General features: G+C 44.5%; 1 protein-coding gene across 1 annotated transcript in view; it reads left to right on the forward strand.

The window, feature by feature from the left end:
- The first annotated feature begins 627 nt into the window (after positions 1-627).
- The window catches only part of RTF1 (RTF1 homolog, Paf1/RNA polymerase II complex component), a 71,669-nt gene continuing 55,624 nt past the window's right edge, over positions 628-16,672 (forward strand). Inside the window, exon 1 of the mRNA XM_075843318.1 lies at positions 628-779. Within this exon, the coding sequence (XP_075699433.1) occupies positions 702-779 (78 nt within the window). The 5' untranslated portion in view covers positions 628-701. The remainder of the gene's footprint in view (positions 780-16,672) is intronic.

The raw sequence follows: 16,672 nt of genomic DNA on the forward strand, positions 1-16,672 counted from the left end.
ACATTGACAGGTAGCAGTTTTACACAACTGGAAAAAAAAATGCCCATCATGTAACTCTGCTACCCGTCAATTGGAAAGTCATCCACCACAGGGTCTCCCTCTTGACTTTCATTGTTCTCAGCCTTTTGGTTTGTCCTGCAGCTGCCGCCGTGATGAGCAAATGTTATACCCAAGATAGGAAAAGTAACACAAAGACGACATAACCGGATCCATAATATCTGTGATATCCAGACAGTCTAGAGATCCGCAGTGAGAATGTGCGTGTGTTATTTGAAGAAGGATCTGGCCTTGATTTGATGTGTTTATCCGGGATACTGGGCGTGGTTAGGGGGCGTGGCTTAAAATATCCCTCTTTTCCGATTTCAAAAGTTGGGAGGTATGCTTGCTGTGCTGGAAATGCAGCTATCTATCTAGTCACTCGATTGCTCTCGTCTTATTCGGCACATAAAAATTTCATTGGTACATTAACCCTTTGCTAGCGCAGTAAGCATATTCAGATGTATACACTGGACCACATTGCAAAACACGTGTTTTATCGATATTTTCGCTGGGAATTACACGTGACACAACACCACGCCCATATTCGAATCCGTTGGTACGTGCTTGCGTCACGGGGCGGGCCCGAACTCTGGAATCGTACGCATGCGCAGACATTTTGTCAGTGTTGGTGGAGGTTCCGGCGCTGCGGCCGTGCTGCAGTCATGGTGAAGAAGCGGAAGAACCGGATAGTTATCGACTCGGACTCCGATGATAGCGGCAGCGATGACAACCTTGATCAGGTGAGCGGCGGATTCTTTAGTATCTCGCTAGTCCGACCTGCGCCAAGTAACCTTTTCCCGGGCCCGGCTGCTGGGCACGCTGGAGCTGTACCCTTTATGTGCATCGTCGTGTGTTGTACTTTCCTGTGCTGCTTTGCTTTGGCTGTGAATATTTATAGATCTCCCAGTGTACAATAATCCCGGATGATCCTATACTGAGATGTTAGGGAATGGCTGGAATAGCAACTCGCTGTGATTAAATTAATGGATCCGCTCTCAGGAGTGCTCCAGTAATCCTGCAGGGGATCGGGGAGATTCCATAAGCCCCCGCCAGTGTTCTGATGTGTTCACAGCTCTGCGGCGGAGAACTGGCTGTTATTATAAGCCGCTATGTTATATATTATTGGCGCAAACAATTATAAGACCATGTACTGGTGATCATTTTGCAATGTCTGGGTCGCGCCAAGACTCGCACTTTGTAGGGGCATCTATTGTGGCATTGCGAGGCCTTGTTTATTGTACCTGGGGTTTATCATTTCGGAGAATCTGCATGCTGTAATTTTTTGCGCGTAGAAATTATCTGCTGGAAGTTCTAAAGCCCAAAGAAAATGTCTTACCGTAAGTGTCATCTCAGCATGGATAGCCAGCTGTAAGACGCCGCTGTTATACGTCAGTGGCGCTGTAAGTAAGACCTCATGCACACGACCGTAAAAACTCCCGTTATTACGGGTCGTAATCACGACCCGTAATAACGGGCTCATAGACTTCTATTGGCGACGGGTGCCTTCCCGTTTTCTCACGGGAAGGTGCCCGTTCCGTTAAAAAAGATAGAACATGTCCTATTTCTGGCCGTAATAACGGCACGGACAGTCCATAGAAGTCTATGGAGCTCTCGTAATAACGGGTGGCTACATGTGTGCACCCGTCATTACGGCAGCGTTGCTAAGCGACGTCAGTAAATAGTCACTGTCCAGGGAGCTGAAAGAGTTAACTGATCGGCAGTAACTCTTTCAGCACCCTGGACAGTGACTACCGATCAGTATAAACCTGTAAAAAATAAAAATAAAAGACGTTCATACTTACCGGCAACTTCCTGCTTCCTCCAGTCCGGTCTCCCGCCCGTTGCCTTGGTGACGCGTCCCTCTCGACATCCGGCCCGACGTCCTGGATGACGTTTCAGGCCATGTGATCGCTGCAGCCAATCACAGGTCAATCACAGGCTGCAGCGGTCACATGGACTGCCGCGTCATCCAGGGATGTCGGGCTGGATGTGAAGAGAGGGACGCGTCACCAAGACAACGGCCGGGTAAGTATGAATTTCTTTAACTTTTATTACAGAAAGGGCTGTCCCTTCTCTCTATCCTGCACTGATAGAGAGAAGGGGCTGCCGATTAGTGCAGTGCTATTTTGCCGCCAAAAACGTGCTCGTAAATACGGGTGGAATACGTGTGACACCGGACCCATATTTACGAGCACGGGTTCGTAAATACTGGTGCAAAACGGGTGGAATACGTGTGACACCGGACCCGTATTTACGCCAGTATTTACGGGTGGGAAAAAATACGGTCGTGTGCATGAGGCCTTATGGTGTCTATAAAAGCCGCTGATTGACCTGGGCATCATAAGTGCGTCCTTTACAAAAGAGCTGAGGGAGCATTAAACAGTCCCCCCAAAATGCTCCTGTACATATTCAGTATTTAAAGCTCTACAGTCTCATGAAAGTGGCGCTTTAAAGGGGCTTCCCACCAATAACAATGATAGTATGTTCATTAAAGGGGTATTCCCACAATCAAAACGCATCACGTATTTATATAGATATGGGGTTAATTGTCTGAACGACGGGACCACCACCGATCATGAGAGGGCCCCCCCAAACCCCCAGATACTACTTACTGCACCCCCTGCTGTGAGTTGGAGCAACGGTTTAGCATGTGCACTGTCGCTCCATTCAAAGTCGGTCTGACTAAATCACCCAAGCGCAGTTCTCAGCTGTTTCCATCATTCCCATAGACTTTGAACGGAGCGGCAGCGCGCATTCTCGACCGCCGCTCCATTCATTGTCGTCCCTGCAGTGGAGGAGGAACGGGGGGATTTGGGACCCCCATTCTTGCAATTAGTGGTATTCCCAGCAATCAGAAATTGATCACAAACAACAACTATTCTGTTTATAGGTGATCACTTTTAATTCTGGTACAACCCCTTTAACTATCAATATCTGATCCTTTGGGTCTGACGGCACCGTCTTTATACACGGCCGCTTCTGACCCACAACTGTTATGAATTGCAACACGCCCCCTTTGTTTTCCACATCATGGGGGGTCTCTGGCAGTGCCATTTTTCAGATTGCTGTTCCCTCAAATTAATGGGGTTGTGTTCCTACACAGTCAGTGACTGTGTCTAAGGGAAGTCGACAGTGCTTTGTTCTCTGGATCGGTGAAGGTGCCAGCATGCATACTGCCTTCCAATATGACATTACATAGTTTGTACGGTTGAAAAAAAGAGACATCTCCATCAAGTTCAACCAAGGGATGGGAAAAGGGAAAGGAAAAATTGTCGCCAATGCAGATTGAACCTTCTTTTTTATTTTTTCCAGCCGGAGGGAGTGCCCCCTTGTTTTTTGGGAGGGGTTTACAAAAAATATGGTGAAATCCTGTTCCATGTATGTGGCATTCATATATTTATATAAGTTAATCATGTCCCCCCTTAGTAGTCTTTCTTTCAAGGCTAAATAGGTTTAATTCTTTCAATCTTTCCTCATAACTTAAATTCTCCATGCCCCTTATTAGCTTCGTTGCTCTTCTTTGTATTTTTTCCAACTCCAGGGCATCCTTTCTATAAACTGGAGCCCAGAACTGGACTGCATATTCTAGATGAGGCCTCACTAATGCTTTGTAAAGTGGTAATATTACATCCCTGTCCCGTGAATCCATCCCTCTTTTAATACACGACAATATCTTGCTGACCTTTGAAGCAGCTGATTGACACTGCATGCGGTTATTTGGTTTATGATTTACAAGCAGTGGCGTAGATATAGGGGTCGCAATTGCGACCGGGCCCCGCGCCCCCCCCCCCCGCACCACATCTATAAAAAGTTACTATAGTAACTCAGGCCGTGGTCACCTGTTACTATAGTAACTGACAGTACTTACCTTCCTGGTTCCGGAGGTCCTGACGTCACAGCGCTGCGCACGATGTCACAGCGGTGTGCGCCGCGCACGACATCGTGATCCCGGATAGTCAGGACAGAAATTCCGCCGCGGCTGAAGAGGAGGGTAAGATTAATATCCCTGTCTGCTGAAGCTGATTGGCGGGGTCCGACTCCAGGGAGCCGGCCAATCAGCTGTTTTGAATGGGTCGCAGCACTCGTTACGAGAGCTGCTTCCCCCTTCATTCCGGTCACTTGCTGACGCTGTGATTCCGTGTCAGCGATTCACAGTTTGAACGAGTAAGGAAAATTAAGGGGAAGCAGCTGTCGTATGAGTGCTGCGGCCCCTTCAAAACAGCTGATTGGCCGGCTCCCGGGAATTGGACCCCGACACATCAGCTATTGAAGGCCTATCCTGAGGATAGGTCATCAATGTTTAGGGACTGGACAAACCCTTTAACCCGTTAGTGACCACTAATACGCCTTTTCACGTCGGTCACTAACGGGCTTTATTCTGATGCATAAGCCTTTTTACGGTGCTGCATCAAGATAAATAAACAGCAGGGAGCTGTCAAATCTCCCTGCTCTCAGCTGCCAGATGTAGCTGGGGGCATCCCTGCTCGAACGTGTGAGATCGATAGAAGTATCGATCTCACCCGTTTAACCCTTCAGATGTGGTGCTCAATAGCATGCACCGCATCTAAGTGGTTTTGGAGAGAGGGAGGGAGCTCCCTCTCTCCCACCAACACCCGGCGATAAGATCGCCGAGTGTCTGTGTCCTCTATTGCAGCCGGTGGCCTAATAAAGGCCCCCAGTTCTGCCTGTAGCGAATGCCTGCTATATCATGCCGGAGGCATGTCCTAGCAGATGCCTGTCCGTTTTAAACGAACAGGCAGTAATACACTGCAATACAAAAGTATTGCAGTGTATTATAATAGCGATCAGATGATCGCTTATTAAAGTCCCCTAGTAGGACTAGTAAACAAGTGGAAAAAAAAGTTTAATAAAGTTAATAAAATAAAAATCACACTTTTTCTCCCTACAAAATGCTTTACTATTAAAAAACCAAAATAAAGTAAAAAAAAAGTTACGCATATTTGGTATCGCTGCGTCCGTAACGACCCCGACTATAAATCTATTACATTATTTAACCCGTACGGTGAACTCCGTAAAAAAACAGAAAAACTATGGAAAAATTGCTGTTTTCTGTGAACCCTGACTTAAAAATATATGATAAAGTGATCAAAAAGTCGCACCTACTCCAAACTGGTACCAATAAAAACTACAAGTCTTCTCGCAAAAAAATATCCCTCATACAACTGCATCGGCGGAACAATAAAAAAAAGTTATGGCTCTTCAAATATGGAGACACAAACAAATAATTTTGAGAAAAAAAAGCGTTTTTACTGTGTAAAAGTAGTAAAACATACAAAAACTATACAAATTTGGTATGGTTGCAACCGTAACAACCCGCTGAATAAAGTTATTGTGTTATTTATACCACACGGTAAACGGCGTAGATTTAGGACGCGAAAAAGAGTGGCGAAATGCCTTTTTTTTTTTTTTCTAGAAACCCCCCCCCCCCCCCCAAAAAAAAAAAAGGTTAATAAGTTAATCAATAAATAATATGTACCTCAAAAAGGTGCTATTAAAAATTACAACTTGTCAAGCAATAAACTAGACCTTATACAGCTATGTCGACGCAAAAATAAAAAAGTTATGGCTCTTGGAATGCGACGATGGAAAAAACGTAAAAAATGGCTTGGTCATTAAGGTTTAAAATAGGCTGGTCATTAAGGGGTTCCGGGGCCCAGCACACAATCACATGGTAGGCTTAGATACATGGACCATGTGTGATCCTGTCTGATGGGCCCTGTATATAAGCCTACCACACGGTAGGTTTAGATACAGGGCCCCAGCACACAGTAATCTTATACTGTATAAGATTACTGTCTGCTGGACCCTGTATCTAAGCCTAAGGGTATGTGCACACACACTAATTACGTCCGTAATGGACGGACGTATTTCGGCCGCAAGTACCGGACCGAACACAGTGCAGGGAGCCGGGCTCCTAGCATCATACTTATGTACGATGCTAGGAGTCCCTGCCTCTGAGTGGAACTACTGTCCCGTACTGAAAACATGATTACAGTACGGGACAGTTGTCCTGCAGAGAGGCAGGGACTCCTAGCATCGTACATAAGTATGATGCTAGGAGCCCGGCTCCCTGCACTGTGTTCGGTCCGGTACTTGCGGCCGAAATACGTCCGTCCATTACGGACGTAATTAGTGTGTGTGCACATACCCTAACACATGTGTTACTAATCGTTTTTTGTGTGTTTTCTTACAGGTTCGGTCGTTGGACTACGTCTGATTTCAGGACTACTTCAATGACTACTTTTTTTCATTATAAATTGGTTAATAAGGGTTGTTTTTTTTTTTTTTTTTTTTATTAAAATAAATATTTTTTCTATCTTTTGTGTTTTTTTAAACTATATTACTACCGCCTTAGTAATGGCTGACGGCATCCATTTCTAAGGCGGGGCTTAGTGTTAGCCGATGCAGAGGCTAACACTAGCCCCCATTATTACCCCGGTACCCACCGCCACCAGGGGTGCTGGGAAGAGCCGGGTACGATCCAGTACCTGACCATCTGTAGTGATGGTAGGCCACCGGGGTGGCCGCAGGCTGTTATTATCAGGCAGGGAAAGGCCAGAAACAGTGGCCCTCCCACCCTGTTAGTGCTAGGCTGCTGCTGCTTTATTATATCTGGCTGGTCATGAAAAATGGGGGGACCCCACGTCCTTTAAAAAAAATAAAAAAAATAATTAGAACCATGTGGGGTCCCCCCCCAATTTTCATATCCAGCCAGATACAACACAGCAGCAGCCTAGCTTTACCAGGGTGGGAAGGGCCACTGTTTTTGGCCTTCAGCTTAGAGGCTCTGTCACCAGATTATAAGTGCCCTGTCTCCTACATAATCTGATCGGCGCTGGAATGTAGATAACAGCAGTGGTTTTTATTTTGAAAAACTATCATTTTTGAGCAAGTTATGAGCAATTTTAGATTTAGTTTCTTAATGCCCAACTGGGCGTGTTTTTACTTTTGACCAAGTGGGTGTTGTAAAGAAGTGTATGAGGCTGACCAATCAGTGACCAATCAGTGTCATACACTTCTCATTGTTCCAGCCCAGCTTCTTTAAAGGAACAGTGTCATCACAAAAATATTTTTCATATGTTAAAGATGTTAGTGCTTTATAAAAAACGTTTATATTTATTTGTGTGTTTGTGTTTTACTTTTTCTTATTTTTACACTTTTTCTTCCCTATGGGGGATGCCATTTTTTGTTCCATTTCTGTATGTGTCGATTAACGACACATACAGACATGGAATACGGCAGCCACAGTCCCATAGGGACTGCGAACGGCTCCCGTCCCATCCACTTCTGTGTACGCCGTCTGTGTGGGAACTGCGCATGCGCCGCTCCCACACAGTCCAATTTGAAATTGGCGCCGTCCGGCGCCATTTTCCTGTGGACCGGAAGTCGCGGCCGGACAGTAAGATTACTACTTCCGGTCGCGGCTTCCGGACTTGTGCACTTGGACCAGCGGCAGCGGACGGGCCGGAGGGAGCCGCGGCGGCAGGAGCAGGTAAGAGATTTCAATGTATGTTCGTGTTTGTGTGTGTTTACTACTGTATGTAAACCTACTACACTGTGTGTTAGCTCAAAAAATGGCGACACACAGTGTAGGAGGATAGACCGTTCAAACCCCTCGTTTATCCCGGCACTAGCCAGGATAAAGGAGGGGGGGATGCTGAGAGCTCACTAGAGCGAGTGCTTTTTACCCAATTTTGCAATGCTGCAATTTTGGGAATAGCTCCATCGAGTGACCAGCAATGGGAAATATTATAAATTAGAATCTAATTTATAATATTTCCTGACTCGTGAAAAAAATAAAAAAAATGTGAACAATGTTTAATCACCTACACACTAAATGTTTAATTAAAAAAAAAAAACAACATGTTTTTCTGGCAACACATTCCCTTTAACTGCACAATCTCACTGTGCTGTGGATCATGTTGGGCTGGAACAATGAGAAGTGTATGTCACTGATTGGTCGGCCTCATACACTTCTTTACAACACCCACTTGGTCAAAAGTAAAAACACACCCAGTTGGGCATTAAGAAACTAAATCTAAAATTGCTCATAACTTGCTCAAAAATGATCGTTTTTCAAAATAAAAACCACTGCTGTTATCTACATTCCAGCGCCGATTAGATTATGTAGGAGATAGGGCACTTATAATCTGGTGACAGAGCCTCTTTAATACTACCATAGTGCGGCCGCCCCGGTGCCTGACCGTCACTACAGATGGTCGGGTACTGGTTCGTACCCGGCTCTTCCCAGTACCCCTGGTGGCGGTGGGTACCGGGGTAATAATGAGGGTTAGTGTTAGCCTCTGCACCTAACATTAAGCCACGCCTTAGTAATGGAGGTTGTCAATCAGCCAGCGGCCATTACTAAGGCGGTAATAATAAAGTTTAAAAAAAAATACAAGTTTAATAGAAAAATATTTTATTGAAATAAAAAACCGCTGTCATTGAAGTAGTCCTCCTATTCCGAAGTAGTCCACCGAACTTGTAAAAAAAACACAAACGCACAAAAATAATTAGTAACGCATAAAGAAGCAAAATTATTATTCTTACCTTTCCTGGGTCCAGTTCTGGAGCCGCAATGTCAGCGAGCTGGGCCCTATATCTGATCCTATCATGTGTGATACTGTCTGCTGGGCCAATGTATCTAATCCTATCCATAGTTGATAGCATATCTATTGCGCTACGACCCTGTCTCTCTCTCTATATATATATATATATATATATATATATATATATATATATATATATATATATATATACACATTTTTTGGGGCGGACACGTATCTATTGGGGCTATTTCCCCTGACATTTTAAAGGGAATGTGTTGCCAGAAAAACATGTTTTGTTTTTTTTAATTAAACATTTAGTGTGTAGGTGATTAAACATTGTTCAAATTTTTTTTCTTTTTTTCACGAGTCAGGAAATATTATAAATTAGATTCTAATTTATAATATTTCCCATTGCTGGTCACTAGATGGAGCTATTCCCAAAATTGCAGCATTGCAAAATTGGGTAAAAAGCCCTCGCTCTAGTGAGCTCTCAGCATCCCCCCCTCCTTTATCCTGGCTAGTGCCGGGATAAACGAGGGGTTTGAACGGTCTAACCTCCTACACTGTGTGTCGCCATTTTTTGAACTAACACACAGTGTAGAAGGTTAACATACAATAGTAAACGTACACAAACACGAACATACATTGAAATCTCTTACCTGCTCCTGCCGCCGCGGCTCCCTCCGGCCCGTCCGCTCCGTCTGCTGCCGCTGGTCCAAGTGCACAAGTCCGGAAGCCGCGACCGGAAGTAGTAATCTTACTGTCCGGCCGCGACTTCCGGTCCACAGGAAAATGGCGCCAGACGGCGCCAATTTCAAATTGGACTGTGTGGGAGCGGCGCATGCGCAGTTCCCACACAGACGGCGTACACAGAAGTGGATGGGACGGGAGCCGTTCGCAGTCCCTATGGGACTGTGGCTGCCGTATTCCATGTCTGTATGTGTCGTTAATCGACACATACAGAAATGGAACAAAAAATGGCAGCCCCCATAGGGAAGAAAAAGTGTAAAAATAAGAAAAAGTAAAACACAAACACACAAATAAATATAAACGTTTTTAATAAAGCACTAACATCTTTAACATATGAAAAATAAATTTGTGATGACACTGTTCCTTTAAGTCCTTAGTGATGCCCCTGGCTGCTAGTGCTGCATTGTTGGGTCACTTAGGAGACTCAGCGATGCAGCTGAAGGCTGCGGACCGTCGGCCATGAGAAGTTTGTGGGGGGGCGGGCCCAATAAGAACTTTTGCATCGGGGCCTTTAGCTACGCGCCTCTTTACAAGTACACCCAGATCCTTCTCAACAAGTAACTACCCCAGTGTAGCTCCCCCTAGGACATATGATGTCTGCAGGTTGTTCGTACCCAGGTGCATAACTTTTCATTTATCTACATAAGGCTATGTTCACACTGAGTTTTTTGCAGGAGGAAAATTCCTCCTGCAAAAACTGCTCCAGAGGTTTTTTTGCACAGTGGTTTGACAAAAACTCGTCAAAACACTCGTCGAGGCGTTTTTTCCTCTTTCTGACTGATTGAAATGGGGTTTTGGAGGCGGAAACCACCTCAAGATGGGTCATGACTCTTCTTTTTACCGCGGTAAAACAACTCGTCCAGCTCCCATTGAAATCAATGAGGCGGCGGCAGGAGCAGGTAAGTTATTTCTGTGTATGTACGTGTTTAACTGTGTGATTACTACTGTATGTAAACCTAGACAAAAGAAAGACAATCCAGCGACAGATAGTAAGTGTGGGAAAACACTGTTTCCACTTTATTGGAATATAAGCAAAAATGTATAACTAACACCAGGAGAATGACAAGGTGGTTTTAAGATGGCAAATAGATATAAGCCTATGCGTTTCGAGCACTGGCTGTGCTCTTATTCATGGCTAGTTCAAGTGAGCTGCTGGGAAATGTGGAGGGCAATGCCTGGATAATGACAATGCCCAAAATTATGGTAATTTCAGGTGGGAGGAAAACCTCCCATAACACAGTTAAAGAGGCTCTGTCACCAGATTTTGCAACCCCTATCTGCTATTGCAGCAGATAGGTGCTGCAATGTAGATTACAGTAACGTTTTTATTTTTAAAAAACGAGCATTTTTGGCCAAGTTATGACCATTTTTGTAGTTATGCAAATGAGGCTTGCAAAAGTCCAAGTGGGTGTGTATTATGTGCGTACATCGGGGCGTTTTTAATACTTTTACTAGCTGGGCGCTCTGAAGAGAAGTAACATCCTCTTCAGAACGCCCAGCTTCTGACGGTGCAGATCTGTGACGTCACTCACAGGTCCTGCATCGTGACGGCACCAGAGGCTACAGTTGATTCTGCAGCAGCATCAGCGTTTGCAGGTAAGTCGATCTTACCTGCAAACGCTGATGCTGCTGCAGAATCAACTGTAGCCTCTGGTGCCGATGTGGCCGTCACGATGCAGGACCTGTGAGTGACGTCACAGATCTGCACCGTCAGAAGCTGGGCGTTCTGAAGAGGATGTTACTTCTCTTCAGAGCGCCCAGCTAGTAAAAGTATTAAAAACGCCCCGATGTACGCACATAATACACGCCCACTTGGACTTTTGCAAGCCTCATTTGCATAACTACAAAAATGGTCATAACTTGGCCAAAAATGCTCGTTTTTTAAAAATAAAAACGTTACTGTAATCTACATTGCAGCGCCTATCTGCTGCAATAGCAGATAGGGGTTGCAAAATCTGGTGACAGAGCCTCTTTAAAAAAGAACCGATAAACAAAGGTGTAAAAGAGCAATATAAAATGAACGGAATAATTAAGAGGTTACGATGGCGTAATGGTCTCGGAGAAAGGGACCAAAAGAATGGTAGAATGATAATAGTTATGATGCTGCAGCTAATTACCATAATTTTGGGTGTTGTCATTATCCAGGTATTGCCCTCTACATTTCCCAGAATATCAACATCTAGGGCTTTCAGCAGCTCACTTAAACTAGCCATGAATAAGAGTACAGCCAGTGCTCTAAACGCGTAGGCTTATAATCTATTTGCCATCTTAAAACCACCTTGTCATTCTCCTGGTGTTTGTTATACTTTTTTGCTTATATTCCAATAAAGTGGAAACAGTGTTTTCCCACACTTACTAACTGTCGCTGGATCGTCTTTCTTTTGTCTACATTGCCTACCGTGTGCCGTCGCGGAGATCCGGGCGAAATCCGAACACAAGAACGTGGAGCTGATGAGCTGGAGTTTTCCTCCTACCCTCTATTTCCCTGCTACAACTACTGTATGTAAACCTACTACACTGTGTTCGCTCAAAAAATGGCGACCCACAGTGTAGGAGGTTTGAACATTCAATCCCCTCCTTTCTCCTTGCACTAGCCAGGATAAGGGAGGGGGGATTCTGTGAGCTCACTAGAGCGAGTGGGTCTTCTCAAATTTTGCAGCATAAAGCAATGTGGTTGCTTTACCACATGCCAATGCTGCAATTTTGGGAATTGCTCCATCTAGTGACCAGCGCTGGGAAATGTTATAAATTAGAATCTAATTTATAATATTTCCTGACACGTAAAAAAATTAGAACAATGTTTAATCATTTATACACTAACTGTTTAAACTAAAAAAAAAAAATTTTTTTTTTTTCTAGCGACACATTCCCTTTAAAGAGGCTCTGTCACCAGATTTTGCAACCCCGATCTGCTATTGCAGCAGATCGGCGCTGCAATGTAGATTACAGTAACGTTTTTATTTTAAAAAAACGAGCATTTTTGGCCAAGTTATGACCATTTTTGTATTTATGCAAATAAGGCTTGCAAAAGTACAACTGGGTGTGTTTAAAAGTAAAAGTCCAAGTGGGCGTGTATTATGTGCGTACATCGGGGTGTTTTTAATACTTTTACTAGCTGGGCGTTCTGAAGAGAAGTAACATCCTCTTCTCTTCAGAACGCCCAGCTTCTGCCAGATCACGCTGTGACGTCACTCACAGGTCCTGCATAGTGTCAGACGAGCGAGGACACATTGGCACCAGAGGCTTCAGTTGATTCTGCAGCAGCATCGGCGTTAGCAGGTAAGTCGATGTAGCTACTTACCTGCTGATGCTGCTGCAGAATCAACTGTAGCCTCTGGTGCCGATGTCCTCGCTCGTCTGACACGATGCAGGACCTGTGAGTGACGACACAGCGTGATCTCTCGAGAGATTTTGCAACCCCTATCTGCTATTGCAGCAGATCGGCGCTGCAATGTAGATTACAGTAACGTTTTTATTTTTAAAAAACGAGAATTTTTGGCCAAGTTATGACCATTTTTGTATTTATGCAAATAAGGCTTGCAAAAGTACAACTGGGCGTGTTTACAGTAAAAGTCCAACTGGGCGTGTATTATGTGTGTACATCGGGGTGTTTTTACTTCTTTTACTAGCTGGGCGTTAGGAATGGGAGTGTATGATGCTGACGAATCAGCATCATCCACTTCTGTTCGTTAACACCCAGCTTCTGGCAGTGCAGAGACACAGCGTGTTCTCGAGAGATCACGCTGTGACGTCACTCACTTCCTGCCCCAGGTCCTGCATCGTGTCGACCACATCGGCACCAGAGGCTACAGTTGATTCTGCAGCAGCATCAGCGTTTGCAGGTAAGTAGCTACATCGACTTATCTGCAAACGCTGATGCTGCTGCTGCTGCAGAATCAACTGTAGCCTCTGGTGCCGATGTGTCCTTGCTCGTCCAACACGATGCAGGACCTGGGGAAGTGACGTCACCGCGTGATCTCTCGAGAACACGCTGTCTCTGTGCACTGCCCGAAGCTGGGCGTTGTGAAGAGAAGTGGATGATACTTCTCGTCAGAACGCCCAGCTAGTAAAAGAAGTAAACACGCCCCGATGTAACACACATAATACACGCCCAGTTGTACACACATAATACACGCCCAGTTGTACATACATAATACACGCCCAGTTGTACATACATAATACACGCCCAGTTGTACATACATAATACACGCCCAGTTGTACATACATAATACACGCCCAGTTGTACATACATAATACACGCCCAGTTGTACATACATAATACACGCCCAGTTGTACATACATAATACACGCCCAGTTGGACTTTTACTTTAAACCTGCCCAGTTGGACTTTAGCAAGCCTTATTTGCATAAATACAAAAATGGTCATAACTTGGCCAAAAATGCTCGTTTTTTAAAAATAAAAACGTTACTCTTATCTACATTGCAGCGCCGATCTGCTGCAATACGAGATAGGGGTTGCAAAATCTGGTGACAGAGCCTCTTTAAGCTACGTCACTCCGGATAATTCGGCCTCATTATACGGGTTCTGAGTTGAATCATTTGAACAAATTCATCCAGTTCTAAGAAATAGATTGTGGTTTTCCCACTCTTCGGAGACAGTCATGTGACTTAATAGCCCTGACTGTGGGGTTCCCACAATGCACTGCAGCATTTTGTATCTTTCTTTGGTCATCTGAGTCGGACACCAGTTGTCTTAAAACCCACCTTACACCGGAAAGATGCTTGAATGTATTAGAGTCCCAGAGGTGACCTTGGCAGTTCTCCCCCCTTCTATAATCTGTACACACAGAATGGAAACCGTGACGTCCGTGCCAGATCCATCACGTGACTGACACCAAAGGCGCCCGACAAACCCTATTGACTATAATGGGGTCCGTCAAGGTGACAAGACGAATAGTGCTGCATGCGCTATGAACCCTGTTCTTCCCGTCAAATATGCAGAGATTGCCAACGGAGCTTGTGACTGTAGTGTAAACACAGCCTATCACTCACTGGCATACGATTGGGAGATTCCTGAACACTATCGAACAGCAAAGCCGTTGTTTCCCATAGCGACCAGCCAGAGTTATAGCTTTAACTTCTAGTGCGCTTAAAAAAAAAAAAAATATAGAGATCAAACTTCTAGCTCCTTGGTAGAACAAAAAAATATCAGTTTAATACAATTTAACCCCCCCCCCCCCCCCCCCAAAAAAAACCCTAAAATAAATCCATTACTTATTTAATCCCTTGAAGTCCAAGCCATTTTCTTTTTATTTTTGTTTTTCACTCCCCGCATTCTGTGAGCCATAACTTTTTATTTTTCAGTCAATGGAGTGGTGTGAGGGTATGTTTTTTGCAGAAGGTGTTCTAGTTTCTATTGGCACCTATAATGTACTGGGAAACTGAAAATAAAGGGCACAGTGAAGGCAGACCTGGGGGCCTTCATTAGGCCCCTGGGCTGCCATGACAAGAGTCTGCACCCCGCGATCGCGTGTCGGAGAGGGCCGTCCCTCTTTTTTAGTTCTTCAGATTCACAATTGACCGTATCATTTAAAGGGTTAGACGGGCATGAACGTGATCGCTGTGCCTGACAACTACTATCAGGTGTCAGCTGTAAGGCCATGTTCAGACGTGGCGGAAGTTTTCCACTGCAAATGTTGGTGCAGATTCGCGGCAATTACACAACTAATCTGCACCAACATTGAACATCAATTCCACCACGTCTGAATGTGCTCTAATACACCGTTGATACCTGCAGCATATGGAGCAGGCTCAGCGCGTGAGCCTGCTCCATACTTCTCTCCCGGCATCATGCTGTACTGGCACGTCATGATGCGTTAAGGGGTTAAACCATATATTTCCTTATTTAAAAAAAAATAGAAAACATTGCATTATTTAAACTAGGGATGCACGATGCATCGAAACTTCGATACTGTTTCGATTCTTTTCATCCCCAAACGGTTCGATACCGTTATTTCATGTATTTCTATACTGAGCTGTGCGGCCGCACAGCTAAGTATAGTGACACGTGAAAGTCTGAGAGCGGGGCTGCGGCTATGTGATACAGCCATTGCCCCGCTCCTGAGTCATGATAACAAGTGCGCGGGGTCAGGATGATGCGATTCGGCCGGCGCTGCACTAATGAGCAGCGACACTGAAAACAGAACATGGTGGGTGCACTACAAAATACCCCCATGTTCTGTCTTCAGTGCCTGAACCGCCGCTCATTAGTGCAGCACCGGCCGCATCTCCTCATGCTGACCACGCACTTCCTGTCAGGAGCGGGGCAATGGTTGTATTACACAGCCGCAGCCCCGCTCTATAACCGTGGAGATCAGAGAAATCTCTCATCTCCGCCGTTATTCCCGTGAATGCTGCGATCACAGCGGACTGCAGCATTCAGGGGAAAATGAGAAGGGCCGATGCCCCTTGGATCGCGTCACAGCGAATTCCTGTGACGTGATTGAGGGACATACCATAAATGGGCAGACAGCCCAGGGTCCATTAAAGGACCCCAGGGCTGTCCTATCATATTTCCTGTTAGGGTATACTTTGGTATGTCCTAACAACTGCCTGTGTACTATCAGTACACAGGCTAATGTACTGTAATATAGATATGACAGTACATTCAAGTTTAAAAAATAAAGTAAAAACAAAGTAATGTAAAATAAAATAAATACACACCTTTTTTACAATAAACATTAAAATAAGTCAATACATAAAATATACACTCAGTATTGGCGCGGCCGTAATAACCTGCACAATGTGTACGCTGTCAATTTTTTTTTAATAAAAACTGCTTTCCATCACTTATTGTGGGGCACGAGGTGTGATGAATTTAACCTCCATGTGCCTCACATGAATAGTAATTAACCCCATCATGTACCTCACACATTAACCCATTATGACTGAGAAACATGATGGGGTTAATTACTATTAATGTAAGGCATGTGGAGGTTACATTCGTCATCACACGACGCGCCTCACATCAGAACATGTAAGAACTTTTTTTTATATATATATATATATATATATATATATATATATATATATATATATAAATATAACTTTTGGCAAAGTATTGAATTGGTATCGAAATCGCAATACTACACGAAGGTATCGGTATCGAAGTCCAAATTATGGTATCGTGACATCCCTAATTTAAACCGCATCAGGCATGGCAAAAAAAATGTGAATTGCTATTTCCATTTCCCCCCCCCCCATTTGTTTGCTTTTTAAAAAAAAAAAAAAAAAAAGATAGGTACCGCAAAAAACAAGCATTCATACAGCTGAAAAACAAGTTATGGCTTTTG

The sequence above is a fragment of the Rhinoderma darwinii genome, chromosome 12, assembly GCF_050947455.1.
Source record: "Rhinoderma darwinii isolate aRhiDar2 chromosome 12, aRhiDar2.hap1, whole genome shotgun sequence".
Taxonomy (NCBI): domain Eukaryota; kingdom Metazoa; phylum Chordata; class Amphibia; order Anura; family Rhinodermatidae; genus Rhinoderma; species Rhinoderma darwinii.